The sequence below is a fragment of the Aquarana catesbeiana genome, linkage group LG02 (assembly GCF_042186555.1).
Source record: "Aquarana catesbeiana isolate 2022-GZ linkage group LG02, ASM4218655v1, whole genome shotgun sequence".
NCBI lineage: Eukaryota > Metazoa > Chordata > Amphibia > Anura > Ranidae > Aquarana > Aquarana catesbeiana.
The window spans coordinates 96,081,725-96,102,086 of NC_133325.1; the positions used below are offsets into that span (position 1 = coordinate 96,081,725).

Here is a 20,362-nt window from a genome sequence, read left to right on the forward strand (position 1 = left end):
AATTTCAGAGTTCCCCACACCGCACTGAGGGGGAGGCACTGTGCCCCCACACATTGTAAAACATGGGAAACATTGTTTGGTTCTATAACTGTGCTGTAGCTGCGATCGTCAGCTTTTGTGGTGGGGAAGAGATTGGGTGCAGTTCTGCTAGGGGGGTCCCTGTTTCCAGGAGGAGTAGGACTGTCATTGGTCACTGCTAAAGTCAATCGCAGTTCTGCTAGCCCCACCCACCATCTGGAGGAAGATGACTCGCTTGGTTGCCACTACCAATCTCAGAAAGAAGAGATTTCACTGTGATTGAGAAAACCACAACTCAGGTGACAGTTTGTGGAATTACTGTTGAGCTTCTGGGAACTTTGTTGAAATTATTCCTGAACCTTTGCGTCACTTACTACTGAACCCCTGCACTCTGTGTCCCTTTAAGCTACAGACAGTATTCAGAGCAATGAAAATCACACCCAACTTTTTCTGTGGAGCAGAGCGCCAAACTTTTTCTCAGCTGCGAGGGCCCAACTTACGATCCTGCACGAAGGCCCACTGCTTTCAGAAAATGCCCCTGACCTGAGTTCATCATTGCGCATTCATTCTGGATGCTTGTCTGTGACATTACATACATCACATACAAGCCCGTGGGCTGGATGCGAGAGTTGGATCATTGGAATGAGTGTGCCAGGACAGATAGATGTGTCTCATCTCTGCTTTCTTTCACCACTCTGCATTTCATGCATATCATAGATGAACAGGAGGGGTTCAGAGGTGGGACAGATGAGCAGAAGGGTACAGCGGTGGGGCAGAGGTGCAGGGAAGTAAAGTGGTGGAAGAGATGAGAAGGGGGTTCAGCAGTGGGACAGTAGAGCAGAGGGGTACAGTGTTGGGACAGATGAGCAGGGGGGTTTCCAATGTTGGGCCAGATAGGAAGGGGGTTACCATGGTGGGAAAGATAAGAAGGGGGGTTCAGTGTTGGGCCAGAGGAGAAAGGAGGTACATTGGCGAGACAGATGAGCAGGGGGTTACAGCGGTGGGGCAGAGGAGCAGAGGGATACAGAGGAGAAAGGAGGTACATCGGTGGAACACATGAGCAGGGGGTTACAGTGGTGGGGCAGAAGAGCAGGGGGTACAGTGGTGGGACAGATGTGCAGGAGGTACAGTGGTGGGGCAGAAGAGAAAGGGGGTTACAGTGGTGGGGCAGATGAGCAGATAAGTTCAGTGTTAGAAGATGGTTCAGCGGTGAGACAGAAGAGCATGGGGTTACGGCAGTGGAGCAGATGTGCAGGGAGGTACAGTGGTGGGGCAGATGAGAAAGGGGGAACATTGGTGGGGCAGATGAGCAGGGTGGTACAGTGGTGGGACGGAAGAGCAGGGTGGTACAGTGGTGGGATAGATGAGCAGGGGGGGTACAGTGGTGGGGCAGATGTGCAGGGATGTACAATGGTGGGGCAGATGTGCAGGGTAGTACAGTGGTGGGTCAGATGTGCAGGGTAGTACAGTGGTGGGGCAGATGTGCAGGGTAGTACAGTGGTGGGGCAGATGTGTAGGGTGTTACAGTGGTGGGGTAGATGTGCAGGGGGTACAGTGGTGGGACAGATGAGCAGGGGGGTATAATGGTGGAACAGATTTGCAGGAGGAAGCAGTGATCTGAGGTGTCAAGGTGCAGGAATTGGGGCTGATCTGAGGCGTGAGAGTGCAGGATGTTATTTTCTCACTACTAAAGTCAGCATGGTGGTGGGAGTGTCATGGTCTGGGGCTGCATGAGTGCTGCCGACACTGGGGAGCTACAGTTCATTGAGGAAACCATGAATGCCAACATGTACTGTGACATTCTGAAGCAGAGCATGATCCCCTACCTTCGGAGACTGGGCCACAGGACAGTATTTAGTATTCCAACAGGATAATGACCCCAAACACACCTCCAAGATGATCACTGCCTTGCTAAAGAAGCTTAGGGTAAAGGTGATAGACTGGCCAAGCAAGTCTCCAGACCTAAACCCTATTGAGCATCTGTGGGGCATCTTCAAACAGAAGGTGGAGGAGCGCAAGGTCTCTAACATCCACCAGCTACGTGATGTCGTCATGGAGGAGTGGAAGAGGACTCCAGTGGCAACCTGTGAAGCTCTGGTGAACTCCATGCCCAAGAGGGTTAAGGCAGTGCTGGAAAATAATGGTGGCCACACAAAATATTGGCACTTTGAGCCCAATTTGGACATTTTCACTTAGGGGTGTACTCACTTTTGTTGCCAGCGGTTTAGACATTAATGGCTGTGTGTTGAGTTATTTTGAGGGGACAGCAAATTTACACTGTTATACAAGCTGTACACTCACTACTTTACATTGTAGCAAAGTGTCATTTCTTCAGTGTTGTCACATGAATACTGTAAATAAATTGCCATTTTAAAGGGGTTTTCTATGCAATTGTAGAGCACCATCACAACCTCTATTATGTCTGATTAAAACTGTACTATTAAAACATACCATCTTTGGATTCCTACTAGAAAAACAATGCTTGGTAAGAATGTTATTTTGTTTACACTTCTGGTGGCACAAATTGATATTCTCCCTGTAGTGCCTAGTAGCCATTATGGAGTGAGCAAGTTCTTCCACAAGGAGTACTGCACATAAATGCCAAGCCTTGCCAAGAAAGGGAAGTTCACTACCACCAATGGTACATACCACTGGAAACCTGTCATACCAAAGTTACCATTGCTGATATTTTGGAAATGCTAGTTCATTGACTTTCTGAGTCAATGATCCAGAAAAACTATTCAGGTCAGGAGTCCTAACGTCACTTGGACTTTACTGACTGTTTGTTTGTTCCAGAAAGTGGCTCAGAAAGTGTTTTGAATCCAGAGAGGAGCTAGCATTTTCAGAAGGCCAAAACCATGTTTCTCCCATGACAGGCTTCCTTTGAAAGAAAACCTCCTCCTTGTAGTTATGTAAATCTAAATTAAAGTGGTTATAAAGGCAGAAGGCTTTTTATCTTAATATATTATATGCATTAAGGTAAAAAAATCTTCTGCATGCAGTTCCCCAGCCCCTCCTTATACTCACCTGAGCCTAATCTCGATCCAGCGATGTGCACATGAGCCGAGGCTCTCTCAGCTCTCTCCTTAATTGGCTCAGACACAGCTGTGGGAGCCATTGGCTCCAGCTGCTGCCAATAACAGTCAATGAGAGAGCAGGGGAACAGGGCCGAGCTGTGCTCTGTGTGTCAATAGACACACAGAGTAGGGCTCTGGAGCAAACACACACACACACACACAAGTGCCCCGATAGCAAGCGGGTTGCTATTGGGGCACTTGGTGGCAGGGAGGAGCCAAAAGCACCGGAGGGGGACCCCAGAAGAGGAGGATGGGGGGTTCCCCGTGCAAAACCATTGCACAGAGCAAGTTAGTATAACATGTTTGTTGTTTAATAGAAAAAAAAACAAGTATTTACAATCACTTTAATATGATAACTTTTCTGTTAGTAAGTAATAGCCTTTCTTTCATGTTAGAATTTGTGTAAGACCAACTTTTAGTACCTCTTTACAGTACTTAGCAACAGCCATTCCCAGGGGATGTTCACTGCTGGCCTCTGCTGTCCCGACCACTGCAAGCATTCTTTTCAGAGGGATCCGCGACGTATCGCTAAGTAGCAGCACTCTCATAACCTTGGGGACCCCATGTGTTATTGTGCCGGTCTTATCAAACATCACTGTGTTTATCTGCAACAAAAAAACATAATCACACTTTTCAAGTTGGTGTGGCTTCATGTCAAGATATTGCTCATTTATGACATTGTGCATTGTCTGTAGCTAGCTTACAAAAGACATTAGTCTCATTTCACAAAGCTCACACAACAGGATAAGGTGACAATTATGTTCTGCGGAGTACCATGAGATCTGAGAGCCTTATCCTTGTGTTAAAGATCTGTGAATCAAACACATTGTCTATAAATGTGTGAACTTTCAACTGTTTTGTTGTTCAGATCAAACCAAATAAAATGTTGTTGATCTTCTATTGCAGACTTGAAAATGAAATTTGACAACTGATTGGTTGGTAGATATAAAATAAATCATTTTTATTTCAGATGCTGACACGTGTTTTGTCTAATGGCAAGATAAATAAATGTACTGAATGTGTACATGTGACTTCAGGTGCCACACTGGACAATATATTGGTGTCCAGTACTTGTGTTGGGTGGCTAGGTCTATGTTCCAGTGCAGCGGTTCTCAACCTTAGGCAGATCAGGGACCTGTAAATTCTTTCAAAACCTCCCATGCTACAATGGGGCCATGATCAATAGGTAGATTGAGATTGATCTGTTACCGACCCCAGTCTAAACCTTCCCTACTCTGTATTTGTACCCCACAGCAATCTATCAAATTCCTGTTTAAGGATTCTCCAAATATAAGATGGCATATGACTGCTTTCTCTTGGTTACAACTCCAGTTCTCTCTGCATTTTCAATTCTCATTTTTAATGTAATGTCCCTGGGGCATACATTTTTACACAGTGACTTGTTACATGAATTCACACAGCAATCAGAATGGATACAAAATTGCAAGAAGTAATTTCAAACTGGTTGTTAATGCAAAAAGACCGATCATTGGACCAGTACTGAGCCTAGCAAACAGCAGAGGATGAGGGTGTGTGGCTCCATCAATAGGTATTAAGAGCCTAGGAAAAGAATGAGAAAGTGAGTGCATACCCTAAACTGGCCAACTATCACGCACAACATCGCAGTAGTAGATTGAACCCTTTCCTGCCAACTCACCATGTGAGCTGCAGATCAGCTGAACCTGGTGGCTACAAGAGGCTTGTGGGTATTTTTTTTTCTGATCAGCAAGCTCCTATTCAACCTCCAAATCCAGATTGCACTCCTACCTGCAGATGGGTCTCCACTGCAGTGTGGCATGTTTGGGCTTGCACAGCATATCCTCTATGACACCAAGATTGTTGCTGTCCTGCACTCCCACTGGCCCTCCAAGGGAAATGACACAAGGCTCCCTTCAGTCAGCTCTGGCAGCTGCTTTGCACAAGTAGGGGAAGCTGCGGCCCTAGTGGGCATCAATATTCTGGGATGGTGAGACATTCAGTGCAGCCACAGCTGGCCAGAAGGACCCCCACATTTCCCCCCTCATTCCAGGAGCCAGCAGGACTGCAAGAACAGCACACTCCTGTCAAGCTATGGCCTCCAACAGCTAAAGTCTAGCTGTCAGAGTAGACAGGAAACCAGGGCTTTGCAGAGGAGGACGGTTGTGGGCCACAGCCAAAAGGTTGAGAACCCTTGTTCTATTGGATATGATGCAGCCTGTTAAAGTGTATCTAAAACCAAAGCCAAGACTTTTTTTGCATAGCATGGTGAGACATTAGAAAATCTACTAGATTTTTACTGCTACACTCCCTATTTGGCTTGATGACTATGTCACTGGAACTGAAAGTCAAGGAAGAGCCAAAAATTGGTGTCACAAGAAGAGGAATGGAGGGGAAAGCCCACAATGGGGACAACTGTTATATTGACAACTCCATGACAACTGACTAAATGTATATTTCCCTTACTTTGGAGAAATTTTCTTTTACTTCTTGCAGTCTACATCACGGGATGTACAGGGGAATCTCCCTATGTGACACAGATGGAAAAAAGAAACCTGACAGGGGTTTTAACGATTCTATACCCTATCCAAATTTAAAACATGTTGCCTTTAAATATACTTTAATCTATAAATCATTTATGTCTGAAATACAGACAGATCTTATTGTATATATCTTTAGGCTTTAAAATACAAAGTAAGCGTGTCCTAACTAATTAACAATTCTACAGAAAACTCTAGTGTGATAGAAACCAACCTTGTGTGCCATTTCTAGCGGTCCTCCGCCTTTGATGAGAATGCCATTTTGTGCAGCTACTCCAGTACCTACCATCACCGCAGTGGGTGTGGCCAGGCCCAGGGCACAAGGGCAGGCAATAGACAGCACAGTGATGGAAGTCTGAAATGCCACCCGGATGATCACTTCAGCCTTAGATAAAATTTTGCTATAACCCTAAAAGTAGATGCAAAGAAAAACATTACCATCAAAACAGAAACTTTACATTCTATAGACTGATTCGTTCTTGATGCTGGTATTTTTTAAGTAAAACGCAAGGAAAAAAATACTTTCTTTTTTTTATGAATGGTTATGTCCAATCCTTTACCAAACATATCTGGAGGGTGGGTGTGAATGCTAAAAATGTTGTTGTACACAGTAATACGAGTGAGTGTTCAGAGAAGAGTCGCTCGTTCTCCCCCTTCCATTCTGCTCAACCATTCACAAAAAGCTTAATTTTATTTTTATACTTTTCACTGTGTTTCTACTGTTTTTAACAAAAGTGAATTCACTTTTCACAGCAGAAAAACTGAAGTAGTTCATGTGATTCTCTCAGCAGCTCAGCTGAGCAGCTTAGGTCAACTTTTCCTGTTGCCCCCACCTCATTTCTAAAGTAAAAATGGAGCAGGATCACTGGGAGGTTAGGATTAGGTTTTAGGTGTTTTTTAAGTGCTAGGGGTTCACTACTGGAGTTAGATCAAATGCTCCCACTGTGCCATCAAATGCTCCCACTGTGCCCATCAAATGCTCCCACTGTGTCCATCAAATGCACCCACTGTGCCAGCAAATGATGCCACTGTGTCTATCAAATGCTCCAACTGTGCCATGAAATGCTCCCACTGTGCCCATCGAATGCTGCCACTGGGTCCCCCCCCCCCCTCTGCTGTCTGCCCGGCACTTACCCCGTCTTGGTGTGGGCAGCGGGTGATGGCGGCGGGCGTTGTCCTACATGTCCTTGATGTCTTCTCCCGTCTTCCCCTCCCGTCCTCTCCTATGATTGGACACCTGATAGGCGTCCAATCACAGCGCCTGTCGTTTCAGCCAATCAGGTGACAGGTAACAGACGCGAGCACCTGATTGACGGAGAGGCGGTTCAGTGTTAGGAAAGCGAATATTCATTTGCTTTTCTAACACATGGCGCTCGCTGTTTACCTTTTTTGACGCCTATTAGAGCCTATGGCTCTAACCAAGTGCTTCAAAAACACCCCCCACCGCTGTAATTCAGGCGCCCGGCGCCCGAAAAGGGGCCGGGCGCCTAAATAGGGGTGGCAGCGGCGGCCATGGATAGATTCATGCAATGCATGAATCTATCTATTGGTGATAGAGGGGGTGGCTGGAGAGAGGGGCGGCGCCCGTGCGCCCTTATGGACGCACCGCCACTGGTGCTAAGGGTTTTCTATTAATGAACAGGTTAAAGCTGAATTTATGAGCTAATCCAATGAGGTGCATGACATCTCCTGAACTTAACACTTCTTATATCTGACAGATTTATGGTTCTGCATACACTGACACTCAGGGCCGTGAGAGAGGATAAAGAGCAGAGGCACACAGAGCAGCTATGCCCACCCCTCCCCTCCTCTCTGTTGCCCATTTAGAGAAGCCTTTGTATTTTGTGAGTGAGTTCACATAATACAAAGGCTTCTGTGATTGGGCAGGAGGAGGGGAGGGGCAGGCATAGCAGCTGCACTGACTCTAATGTTGAAGGTGCTTAGACCTGAAGCATCAGCGTCGGGCTCATGGAAATACAGTGATAATTGTCTTCTGGGAATCCAATAAAACTGTCAGATGTAAATGATAGAAATAAGCCAAGGAGATGTCACGCAGCTCCTTGGACTTAACTCATAGTGTGCCTTCACTTGTTACAAAGGAGTTGAATTCCTGGAATTCAGCTTTAAGAGATTAGTGTCGGGTGGTTTACGGATAAGACATTTTTTCTTAGGTTTAGGTTAGTTATTAAAGGTTCAGACAAAAGAGGGGTTTAGGGGATACTTTAGTATAAGAGGCAATTCATAAGCCATAGTTAGGGGAGCTGCAGAGTTTTCACTGGATCTTGGCAAAGAACATTCAACTCCAAAAAATGTCAACGCTAAGTTGTTGGCACCAAGACCTAATTTAACTTGGTCTTGAACTAAACATGGTAAGTGTTGTACATAGCAGTACATTAATTGCTTCATTTCATATCCTGTATTAGAAAAATGATTGCTGCCACATGTGAAAACCTATTTTTTTTGTCTACCAGATCAGACATTTAATTGAAAAATTGACAAATATTGTGTTCTGAAATATATTTGTGGGGAGGTAAAAGTAAAATGAGAAGGTAATGGGGATGCAACACAGGTTACAAAATGACCCATACACTGAACAAATACTATACATACACTAAACAATCGAGTCATATAGTGCAACTCTGCCTCCAGTCCAGCTGAACTTCTTGACTATACAAAATCAATGGAAGCAATCACACCAGGACATACACTGATTTTCCACAATTTCTTCCCATATCCCCCCTACCAATAAATCTCAGCGCTGATCTCTGTCTATAGGAGAAGTCAGGCAGCTATGCCCCATATGTGACTAATTACAGGTAAAATCTGGCTTCTAATCAGCATGTAAATGGGAATCTTTTAGTGACAACAGGTATCTTACAGTCTATAATGATTTCATAAAATAATGCATTATTTCAACTTACTGGAAAATATTTGATTATGATATCAAAGTTAAGAAAGCCAACTGTAATCCAGGAAATCAGTGTGACAATGGAAACAATAATTATGAAAGGAACAAAGTATCCACTGATTTTGTCAGCCAGCTGTTGGATAGGTGCCTGAAATATAAAAGCAAATTTATAAGAAAGGTTCTGCAAAGTGACACTCCAAATGCACTCAGGGTATACTCATCTAATACAGCATAATGTATCCTTACCTTGGACATCTGAGCTTCTTCCACTAACTTCACAATTTGTGCCAAGGTGGTTTCAGAGCCCACATGAGTTGCCTCAACCAGCACAGAGCCATGGGCATTAATGGACCCAGCAATGACAATGCTGCCTGGCTTCTTTCTGACAGGCATAGGCTCACCTAGATAACACATGATTTAAAAATATGGGAAAATATGAAAAATTGCAAGTAAGTTTCAAAACTTGATTACTATTCTAAATTCAGGACTTTGCTGATTTGACTTAATTTGGCATAGTATAAAGCAGCACAAGGTAATCAAATGGAACAAAGAATGGCTTTAAAATTATTTGTTTTTAAGTTTTTACTTATAAGCTGATCTTTAAAATAATTTCTTTAATTTGTTTGCTTCTAAAATGCTTTTCTTGTCAGTACCAGTCAATGTGAAAGCAGAAGCAACTCAGAAGCAGTATGAAGCAACTCAACTCAAGAAAAATCCTTGAGCAGCAAAAAATCAGAAGCAAAACAAAGCAACTCAGAAGTACCTGAATGCAAACTGCATTTGAACCATTACATATTTAATATTGGGTGCTTCCATTGTGCCTTGTTTACAGAGCATAATGGGAAACTCCTGAACATTCCTGCTCATTTTATGCCTGCAGATTCATATGGCTCCATAGAGGGAGGGGCAGGGAAGTTATCCCACCTCAGACTCATTCGGCTGGGTGTTGTACGTTAAACAGCAGGAGATCAGGTTTTAACAGGCTAATGCCCCGTACACACGGTCGGATTTTCCGATGGAAAATGTCTGATCGGAGCGTGTTGTCGGAAATTCCGACCGTGTGTGGGCTCCATCGGACATTTTCCATCGGATTTTCCGACACACAAAGTTGGAGAGCAGGAGATAAAATTTTCCGACAACAAAATCCGTTGTCGGAAATTCCGATCGTGTGTACACAAATCCGACGGACAAAGTGCCACGCATGCTCAGAATAAATAAAGAGATGAAAGCTATTGGCCACTGCCCCGTTTATAGTCCCGACGTACGTGTTTTACGTCACCGCGTTTAGAACGATCGGATTTTCTGACAACTTTGTGTGACCGTGTGTATGCAAGACAAGTTTGAGCCAACATCCGTCGGAAAAAATCCTAGGATTTTGTTGTCGGAATGTCCGAACAAAGTCCGACCGTGTGTATGGGGCATATTAAGCCCATACAGAATGGTTCAGCAGAAGTCTAAGGCTGGGTTCACACTGCTGTGCGAAGCGGCTCACTGCAGGGGTTTGGGTTTTTTGGCTGAATTCGGACCTGAAACGGACCAGAAGACACGCAGGACTCTTTTGCAAACCGCTCCGCAGCCGCCCCGGAGCTGTGTGAACTAGCTATATTGAGATCTGGTCACAATCTCCTGACATGCAAATTGGATGCGGGGTAAATATGCATCCAATTCGCACTAGTGTGAACCCAGCCTTAAGCCTCTTTCACATGGAAGTTCCCATTAGATTTGCCTGTCAATTAGGCCTATGAGCAGGTAGATATAAACAGATGCACATATTTACATCTGGTTATCTTCGAGTCTATCTAAGTAAAAAAAAATAGTAAAAAAATAAAGGTCTGCATCTGCTAGCTGCCTTAGGGCAAAACACCTATTTTTTGAACTGGCTGAGATGCTGATAAAAATAAATCACTGTGTTCTTTATTATTATTATTATTATTATACGGGATTTATATAGCGCCAACAATTTGCGCACTCCTTTACAACAGATCGGGCACACCGGGTCCCTCTCCAGAATACAAAAGCTGATACACCTAGAGATGTAATTTGTAAAGTTCACAAATACACCGTGAAAGAAAACATAATGAAGACAGCTCTTAATATTCCTACAATTACATTTGAAGGCTCAAACATAGCACTGTATCCAGATATCTCAAAAAGAACTCTTTTTAAACGAGGGTCGGTCCGCCCACTGCTAGAAACCCTACGAAAGGCCGATATTAAATACCGGTGGGGGTTCCCCTTTAGCCTAACAGCTTCTAGGGACGGGAAAACTGCAACCCTGCGAACAAAGGATGATTTAAATTTAATTATAGAGAAATTAGACCTCCCAAAGGTGGACTTTATGGACTGGAGAATAAACTCTTCAAGGCCCCCCCTGCAACGAACAGAAAAGTGGCAGGAAGTACCGGCAAGGGTTAACAGGGGTGGAGCCCAAAGAAGGACTTAGAGGACTTTTTTTTTTTTTTTTCTCTCTTTATTCTTTTTTCCCAGTTTTTTTTGTGTTATATTTTTTTTTTTCTCTCTGGGAAGAGTTCTGCAGGGTGAAGCCCGGGAGGAGGGGGGAACAGAGGGGGGGACTTGAGGGAAAATGAGGACCTTGTGTAGGTCAATAGGCCAACCCCAATTAAAGGGGAGAGTAATCCTGCGGAATGCAGGGAAGGGGGGTAGCATGCGCATGGGAGGTGTTGATATGCGCAGGCTCCCCGCCCGATTTTTAGATATACCCCTAAAGAGAGTTTTTTTGTATGGGAGAAGAGTATGTAAGGGTTATGTTTATAACACAAAGGGGATGTATTTTTTTCTTTTTTGCTATGTTATGCATAAGTATGTGTTTAATGAGGTACTGAATGTTGGAAAGGGGGAGGTAATGGGGGGGGGGGGGAGTGGCAGAGGGGAAGACAGAGATTAAGGGCAAGGGAGCAGGGGGTTTCTGGGAGAAAAGGAAATGACAGCAATATTGAAAATACTTTCATATAATGTGAGGGGGTTGAGCTCACCAAATAAGAGAGGGAGACTATGGGTGGAGTTGCAACATCTGGGAGCTGATGTGATTCTCTTGCAAGAGACCCACTTCGGGGGCGGCTCGATTTCAGGCCTGCCCCAGAATATACTGAAGCAATGGTATCATGCGGTATCCCCAGTAGCTAGGGCAAGAGGGGTCTCAATTGCATTTAAGAAAACATGCCCCTGGATATTGGAGAACGTACAATGCGACCCAGAAGGTCGGTATTTGTTTGTAAAAGGAGAAATACAGGGGAGACGATATACCTTTGCTTCGATATATGCACCCAATGAAGGGACTGTTAACTTTTTGGTTAAAATGTTTAAAAAACTGGAAGAATTTAAGGAGGGATGTGTAGTGGTGGGAGGAGACTTCAATATGGTGCTAGATCCAAGTACAGATACATCCACGGGTAGATCCGCTTTGTCTTTTGGAGCCATAAAAAGAGTTAAACAAACCTTATGCGCACAACATCTTGTGGACAGCTGGCGAGCTCTACATCCAGGGACTAGGGATTTTAGTTACTACTCTAAAACACATGATATGTACTCACGGCTGGACCTTTTTCTGGTGGATCAATACTACCTGGGAAATGTTAACACAAGTACAATCGAACCAATAACTATATCCGACCACGCTCCAATAATTCTGACCATTAGACCAACTCAAATGGCTCGTTCAGAACGAATATGGCGGCTGAACGAGTCATTGCTAGATAAGGAGGAAACAGTGGAGAATCTAAGTATTAAGATAAAGGAATATTTTGAAATAAATAAAATAGAAGGAATGTCAGATCAATTGGTGTGGGAAGCCCATAAGGCAGTTGTAAGAGGGGAGCTAATCGCCATTGGTGCGCACAAGAAAAAGGAAGGTAAAAGAGAGATAGACGAACTACTAGAGAAGATTAAGGCCCTAGAGATAAAGCATAAGGAAAATCTCAACCAAACAGATGGTAGGTGTTTGTAAAGCTTACGAGTAGAGCTTTCACAATGCCTAGAATATAGAGCAAAGAACAAGATCAGGTTTTTTGCTAACAGAGCATACGAACAAGGAAACAAATGTGGAAAGCTGTTAGCAAAACAACTTAAAAAACAACAGGACTCTAGACACGTGCATAGCTTATTAGTGCAAGGCAAGAAGATACTGGACACAAAAGCTATAGCTAAAGAATTTGGTAAATTTTATGAAGCATTATATAACATTGATAAAACAGAACCATCTGAGGGAGGGGAAAGCGAGGATCAAAGGAGGAATGAGATCGATGAATACATGGAGAGTGCTGTTATGCCCACAATACCTAAAGAGGTATCAGAGGATATGGAGCGTCCAATCACGGTTGTAGAGTTGAGTAGAGCGATAGCAGACTTGCCCCCCGGGAAAAGCCCAGGGCCAGACGGGCTGACAAACTCATATTATAAGAAATTTCTCCCAGTTCTGGTAAAACCTCTCTGCAGTTATTTTAACTCCATTGATGCTGCAAACCCACTCTCTCCAGAAGCATTAATGGCATATATAACGGTATTACCAAAAGAGGGAAAAGATCCCCAGGTGTGTGCTAACTACAGGCCTATCTCTCTGCTGAACTCCGATACAAAACTACTGGCAAAAATCCTGGCATCGAGACTTCGGGAATATGTAGGTGATCTGGTACATCCAGATCAAACGGGGTTCATAAAAGGACGGGAAGCCAAGGACAATACCATCCGCGCTCTCCATGTATTGCATTGGACGCGACATGGTCCGGATAGAGCCCCAGGTATCACTCTGTCGATGGATGCCGAGAAGGCCTTCGACAGAGTGAACTGGGGATTTATAAGAGCAGTACTGGGTAGGATAGGTCTGGGGAGAAAAATGCTAGGATGGATCATGTCACTATATGGGAAACCAAGAGGAAGAATTAAGGTTAATGGGACAGTATCCGAATGCTTCAACATACAAAACGGTACTAGGCAAGGGTGTCCACTGTCCCCCTTGATATTTGCGTTAGTGATGGAACCATTTCTACGCAGAGTTAGGAAGAACGAGGACATAGTGGGGACATACATAGGACATATGGAACATAAAGTAGCAGCATATGCGGATGATCTGTTATTTTTTCTCTCCGCTCCTCAGACATCTATACCCGCACTGATGGCGGAAGTACAAAGATTCGGAGGGGTGTCTGGTTTCAAGATTAATTTTGAGAAATCAGCCATCCTTCCTAGTAATATATCAACGGAGATGGAGAGGTCGCTGAAAGAGATGTATCCATTTATATGGAATAAGGAGTCACTGACATACTTGGGGGTACAAATTAGCGCAGACTATGAACTATTGTATGAACGTAACTATGGCTCACTACTGAAAGAAATAACAGAAGAGCTAAAGCAATGGAAGGGTAAATTTCTGACTTGGTTTGGAAGAATCAGTGCCATAAAAATGAGCATACTGCCCAGAATAGTTTATGTACTGCGCACAGTGTCAATCAAGTTGCCAGTGACTCTGTTTAGGCAAGTGCGTAGGCTATTTGTGTCCTTTGTATGGAATGACAGGAGGCCTAGATTAGCCTATAATATTTTAAGAAGAAGCAGAGGCGAGGGCGGCCTAGGACTCCCGGATATATCCACCTACTATAAGGCCATGACTCTAGTAAGAATAGTAGACTGGTGCCAGGACCTAAAGAGGAAACCATGGGTACAGGCAGAAATGTCAATGGCGGGAAGAAACCTGGCAGGAGCTCCATGGATCCAAGGGTCATCGAGGGGGCTGTCACAATGGACATCACCGATGACCCTGAATTCATTAGAAGTATGGGATAGAGTGAATAGTAAGCGTAGATATGCCCCCCAGACCTCCCCTCTGGCTCCTCTGGAGGGATTTCCTTGGTTCCCCCCAGGGGAGGAGACGGGTAGTCTGGGGGCATGGGGTCAGGATGGGAATACTAGATGTGGCAAGTTTGCTCCCAATGGAGCCCTTTTATCACTGACAGAAATGGTCATGAAATTCGGTAAGATACGAATGGCAGAATGGAAACATCACCAAATGAAGAGTTTTCTCAAGAAATCTAAACCATTAAGACCCATGAATTCACTCACAACATTTGAGAGGCAGTGTGTACAGACTTCAGAGTCTGGACATATGCTATCGCGAATGTATAGAATGATTTTAAAGGAACAAGAAAGGACACCCCCATACTTTGTAAAAGAGTGGGAGAGGGAGCTAGGCCAAGTATGGACAGATAAACAAATTAATAGAATGATATTGTTAACATTCACAACATCTATAAGCTCAAAAGTGCAGGAGATGGCATATAAGTTCCTGGCGAGATGGTATAGGACACCAGTAAAACTAGCACAAATCTTCTCAGTATCTAGCGATAGATGTTGGAGGGGGTGTGGACAGAGGGGAACATTTCTCCATCTTTGGTGGACATGCCCAATAATTAAATCATTTTGGGAATCAGTGGCCCCATGGATTGAGAAACTAACAGTGGATCCCTTGGAATTCGGGCCCATACAATATTTGTTCCATGGGAACCCTAGATCTGTCAAAAAGTATAGGGAAAACATAACCCCACACTTATTAAACGCAGCAAAAAAACTGATCCCGAAGTACTGGAGGCGGGATCGGAGCCCGTCAGTCATGGAGTGGAGAAATGAGGTTAACATAATAAAGGAAGCTGAGAGGTGGGTTCATGTGGTTAAAAACAAAAAAAAGAAATTTGAAATTATATGGGCAAAATGGGAACAGTGCGACAGGGAGATAACGGAAGAGGGGAATTAATAATGGATAATGGAAGTAGAAACGGTATAGTCATTAAGAAATAAGATAAGCCCAGAAAGAAAGAATTAAACATTAACATGACTTCTCCAATGCCAATTAAGTAAAGGGGGTGGGGGGTAAGATAATGTATGGATATATGGTCTCATTTTTCCGAGGGAGGTCTTCCTCCCCTTTTTTTTATTATTTTTTTTTTTTTGTCTTCCATTCACCCTGATTCCCTTAATTAACACTGAGTGGTGAGGGTAATGTGGGGTAGGGGGTTTGTTTTTCTCCCCTTTTTTTTTTTTTTTTTTTCTCTCTCTTCTCTTTCTTCTTAAATAAATAGGAATTATAATGATCACAATGATTTATAACACGATTCAGAAGAAGGGGGATTTCACGGATTTCACTGTATAATTCAGTCTATTAGGTCTACACATCGGGGGGAAGAGTAGAGTTAAACCAATACTAAAGAAAGGGGGGAGGGAAAGAGGCACAATTTATTGATTATGGTCTATAGTGATCTAAGACACGTATTGAATGAAGGGGAAACTCACTGTATAAACGTAGTTAAGCACGTTTGGATATGGGGGGAGGAGTTGAGTAAAGTGGTATTAAAGATGAGGGGGAAGAATCACAGAAGATTAAGGAAGGGAAGGGAAAGGAAAGGGAAGGGGAAAGGAAGAAAGGGGGAAGAGGGAGAGAGGAGAGGAGAAGGGGACAGGGAAGGGGAAAGGGGTTACTTTTTTTTTTTTTTTTTCTTTTTTCTTTTTTCTTTCTGTGTTATAGTTTGGGGAAGTCACTTACAACTTATAATATTGTTATTCACGTTTGTATGTTGGGGAAAGGGAGTTGGAGCAATATAAGGATAGGGGTGGTTGGAGATACTAACAAGGAGGAAGATTGTGTTTTTTTTTTTTTTTTTTTTTTTGTTCTACCCTGGTTAAATGGGATACATGGGGTAATTGGTGTCTTGTTATTGGATTTTGGGTTGAAAGTAGGGGTATAGTAAGCTGAATGAATGTTAATGTATGATGTATCATATAAATGAATAAGTATGTATTATGTAAATGAATAAAAATTTTGATTATTAAAAAAAACAAAAAACACCTATTTTTTGAACTGGCTGAGATGCTGATAAAAATAAATCACTGTGTTCTTTATTATTATTATACAGGATTTATATAGCGCCAACAGTTTGCGCACTCCTTTACAACAGGAGGGCAGACATTACAGTTACAATACAATTCAATACAGGAGAAATCAGAGGGCCCTGTTCATTAGAGCTTACAATCTAGGATGAATAAATGATGGAATTTTTCCATCAACAGCTAGGTAGGTTCACGATGCTCCTGTTAGATGTGATTTTCTATTCTGACCACAAGAGGTCATTATAACAATATGATGTGTACACCTTTACATACCACAGAACTTATTTGACATTTGATGGGTACAGTTATTATATTGTGACAATGCCATTTTGTAAGTACTTATGCATAGTTCCCAACTGTCCCTGATATGGAGGGACTGTCCCTGATTTGGAGCAATGTCCCTCTGTCCCTCATTCCTCCTCATTTGTCCCTCATTTTGGTCTGATCTATATAGTTGTATATAAAATGCACTTTTTTTCTTTCAAAAAGTGTTTCCCAGTGCTAAACCTTTCATCCAATTTCTAAATTGCTGCATTTGTACATTTTAAAAGCCAACATAAAGGAATAGTAGTGGTAAAAAAAAGTCCTTGTGAATTTAATTAGCCTTTTTTTGGTTAATTCTCCTTTAAGAAGGTGTGGCAGGGGGCATGTCCTATGCCTACATACATTTGTTAGTAGGTGTCCCTCATTCCCATCTCAAAATGTTGGGAGTTATGCTTATGTAAAATAATACAAGCCATCAAAGACTGGCTAACTATGATATAATGTGATAAGCAGTACATAGAAATATAAAAAACAAAAAGAATTGTATTCTTTGATCTGTCAACAGATGAAAAAATGTATTGAAGCATACATAAATACAAGACAGTGTACTGTTCTACAATGGACATATTTTGTTAGCAGTAAATAAAGAGAAACAACACAGCTTTAATAATCCCATCACTTGAAAGTAAAAGTCCTTTCATATTTTTTTGCATATTTTAGAGTATTAAAAGTTAACGCAACTTCACCTCATTTTTTTTTCTTTCAATTGTTGTTATTGTATTTTTTCCAAAAAGAAGGGAATACAACAGTGCATGCTAATACATAAAATCAAAAGAAAAACGAAAAGGAAAGGAGGGCAAGTACAAAACTCCTAAGATTGTGCGCAATGGTCTATTGATATAGAACATGCAATGAAGGAAGGTTCAATAATCAAAGAACACAGTCATGTTGTAAGAAGTTCAGTATATAGATAACATCACCTAGGACTCCTATGAACCCAAAAAAGAACAAAGGGGTAAAGAGCTTGTAAAAAGGACAATGGAAACTGACAAAACCCAACTATAGTATAGTACCCCGTAAATATATCTGTTATGTTGCGCTTCAAGAATATACAGTTGTGTGAACAACATTCTTCAATTTAAAAAAAGTAGAGGGAAGGGTGGAGGTTAAATTGCAAAGAAGAAGAGGGAAATGGAGGAAGGAAGTGAAAAAAAGGGGGGGGGGGGGCCCATTTGGAGGTCCGCTACTGTCCATCCATATGTCCGCCTCAATCCGGATGGTAATTGTAGATATGAGAGGCAGGGGTTCCAAAACTTTTCAAACAACGATTGTTTATCTCAAAGTAAATTATTTTTTTTTGCTGAGCATAATCCACATTCACCAAAATTGTTTAGCTAGGTATACATTTTAATTTTTAAGTGACTAGCTTCTACTTCTTTAGAAATCAACCCCAATGAGTAGATGGATGTAATAAACACTTAATTCCCTGCGTGGCTAATATCTTGTACTTTGTTAAAGTGGAGTTCCAGGCTAAATTGAAACTAGGTCTTAATCGAGCACCGCACCCCTCCTCGTTTTCGGATGTTTTTTTGTGGTTTTTTACCTTTTTTTGTTTTCCTGCAGGACTTCTGTTCTACCTCGCCACAGCGAGATACGTTATCATCGCCCCCCCCCCCCCCCCCCCCTCGCTGCTTTTCTGGGACCTGTGTGTGTGTGTCCCAGAAGACGGGCCATTCAGAAAGCGCAGTAGCGTCTGTGAAGCCTGAAATAATAATCTTACAATATATTCAGTGAGAGGTCATCAGATTGATACTGAATGTTCTGTATGTCCGAGCTGCCCAACAGGCGCAATACAACTCTATGGAGTACAATCTGAGCATACCACTTCAATTGATTAAAATTGAGAATTTTTCATATTTAAACTTCATATTTTATGTTATTTTTTATTTCAACCCATTCCTGTGAATTGACCAAAAATCAAGCCATGGGTGATCCCTACTGACACCACCGGCTTCACCAAAATTCAATGGAGAAATCAAACCACCCTGGCAGAAAAACATTCAGTCTCTTCGTTCTGTGCTGCCCTGAGTGATTCCTTCCGCTGACCCCTATGTCAGTATAGGACACAGCAGTGATATAGGGGAGTGCAGCATGGGACCAGGAGATCAACACTCCCAGGAGTGATGGTTTCTAAGCCCCCGTTCAACATTGGAGCGACGTGTCATGCGATTTGACAGGTCAAATCACATGACAAGTCGCACCCTATTGCTGGCAATTGTACTGTTCAAATCAGTGGGACGCCAACTTTGCTGTGCCGCATCAATTTGAAAACTTAGTTCCTGGACTACTTTTGGCGATTTCGGGAGCAGCTTGCCTAGACATGTGTGCATGAAGCTGCACAGATGTCTTGCAAGTCGCACTGACATACGGCTTTGAAATTGTGCGATTTCAGATGAAGTCGCGCAGTTTCAAAGCCACAGTTAATGTGAACGAGAGCTAAAAAAAGGAATTTCTCTGCATTAGAGCAGTCTTGGTTGGTGTGTGTGGCAGCAGTAACGATCTGTTTATTCTTCTTACGTGGAGAGCTTTTATTTACAATTTAGCTAGAGAGTCACATTAATAGCAGAAACATGGAAGATCAAACTAGTGAAAACATGGAGATCACATAAAAATTACAGTTTTTCATTTTTCTTTATTATTCCTGACTTGGCTTTTAAAGTACTTAGTGTGCCCAGTAAAAAGTGAGTGGTTTGTTATTGGGCGATTATAAAGAAAGGTTTGCATAGATAGAAGATCCAAGTCATCTATAGTTGCCCTAATGGCAACAGGAAAACTTTCTTTTTAACAAATACAATTATTTTAGGAACAGTCAAATAAGAACAAAAGTAGAAACATACATTTTACAGACAAAATGATTTCTTCATCTACAATGACTGCTTTTCTCACAGAGGTAGAAGTGGGATGTAGATTATTCTCACCTATTTTGCTTATGATATTCTCCAAAAACAAGCAATATGGTTCTATTTCTCCTTTAACTGCAGTTGATAGGATAATTACCTGTGATAAGAGATTCATCTGCCATAGAAGTCCCATCAATGACTTTGCCATCAACTGGAAACTTTCCACCAGGCACAACCTTCACCACATCTCCTCTCTGTACCAACTCTGCAGCCATCTGCTCCTCCCTGTAACGCCATAGAAAGAGGCAGCATAAGCAAGAAAATCTTTCATCAGACTTACGGATTGTGTGTTAATATTATCAGTACATTAAGAACCAGTTCACACCACAAGCAGTCCAGTGCATTTTTTTTCTGCATCAAAAACTCATGAAAAGTAGGTTATATGGTTTTCAATGGCATAGTTCACACCAGCGCGGTCAGTTCCAGTGCTTTCCAGTTCCAGAAAAAAAGTAGAACATACTGCATTTTTCCTGCACTGGGCTGTACTGGAATGCATCAAAAACGCATCGAAAATGCACTGGACCACAGTACAGTGAAAAAAAAAACAGGTAAAAAAAGCATCTGGAATGCATCCAGAAACGCATCAAAAACGAACCAGAAGGTAGTAAAAACGCACATGAAGAAACGCATCCGGAACAGGTCTGGAGTGTGTTTTTGTGGTGTGAACCAGCCCTAAAGGTAGAGTATATTAAAAAAGCTTCTTCAGGGCAGAACTATTCTCTTTCTGCC

At 42.6% G+C, this 20,362-nt stretch overlaps 1 protein-coding gene across 3 annotated transcripts in view; it reads right to left on the minus strand.

The window, feature by feature from the left end:
* The window catches only part of ATP7B (ATPase copper transporting beta), a 158,042-nt gene that overhangs the window by 28,347 nt on the left and 109,333 nt on the right, over nt 1-20,362 (minus strand). For all 3 annotated transcript variants that reach the window (XM_073613247.1, XM_073613248.1, XM_073613246.1), the window contains 5 exons: nt 19,731-19,858; nt 8,766-8,920; nt 8,533-8,667; nt 5,826-6,020; nt 3,518-3,700 (listed from right to left, as the gene is read on the minus strand). In XM_073613247.1, the coding sequence (XP_073469348.1) occupies nt 3,518-3,700; nt 5,826-6,020; nt 8,533-8,667; nt 8,766-8,920; nt 19,731-19,858 (796 nt within the window). The remainder of the gene's footprint in view (nt 1-3,517; nt 3,701-5,825; nt 6,021-8,532; nt 8,668-8,765; nt 8,921-19,730; nt 19,859-20,362) is intronic.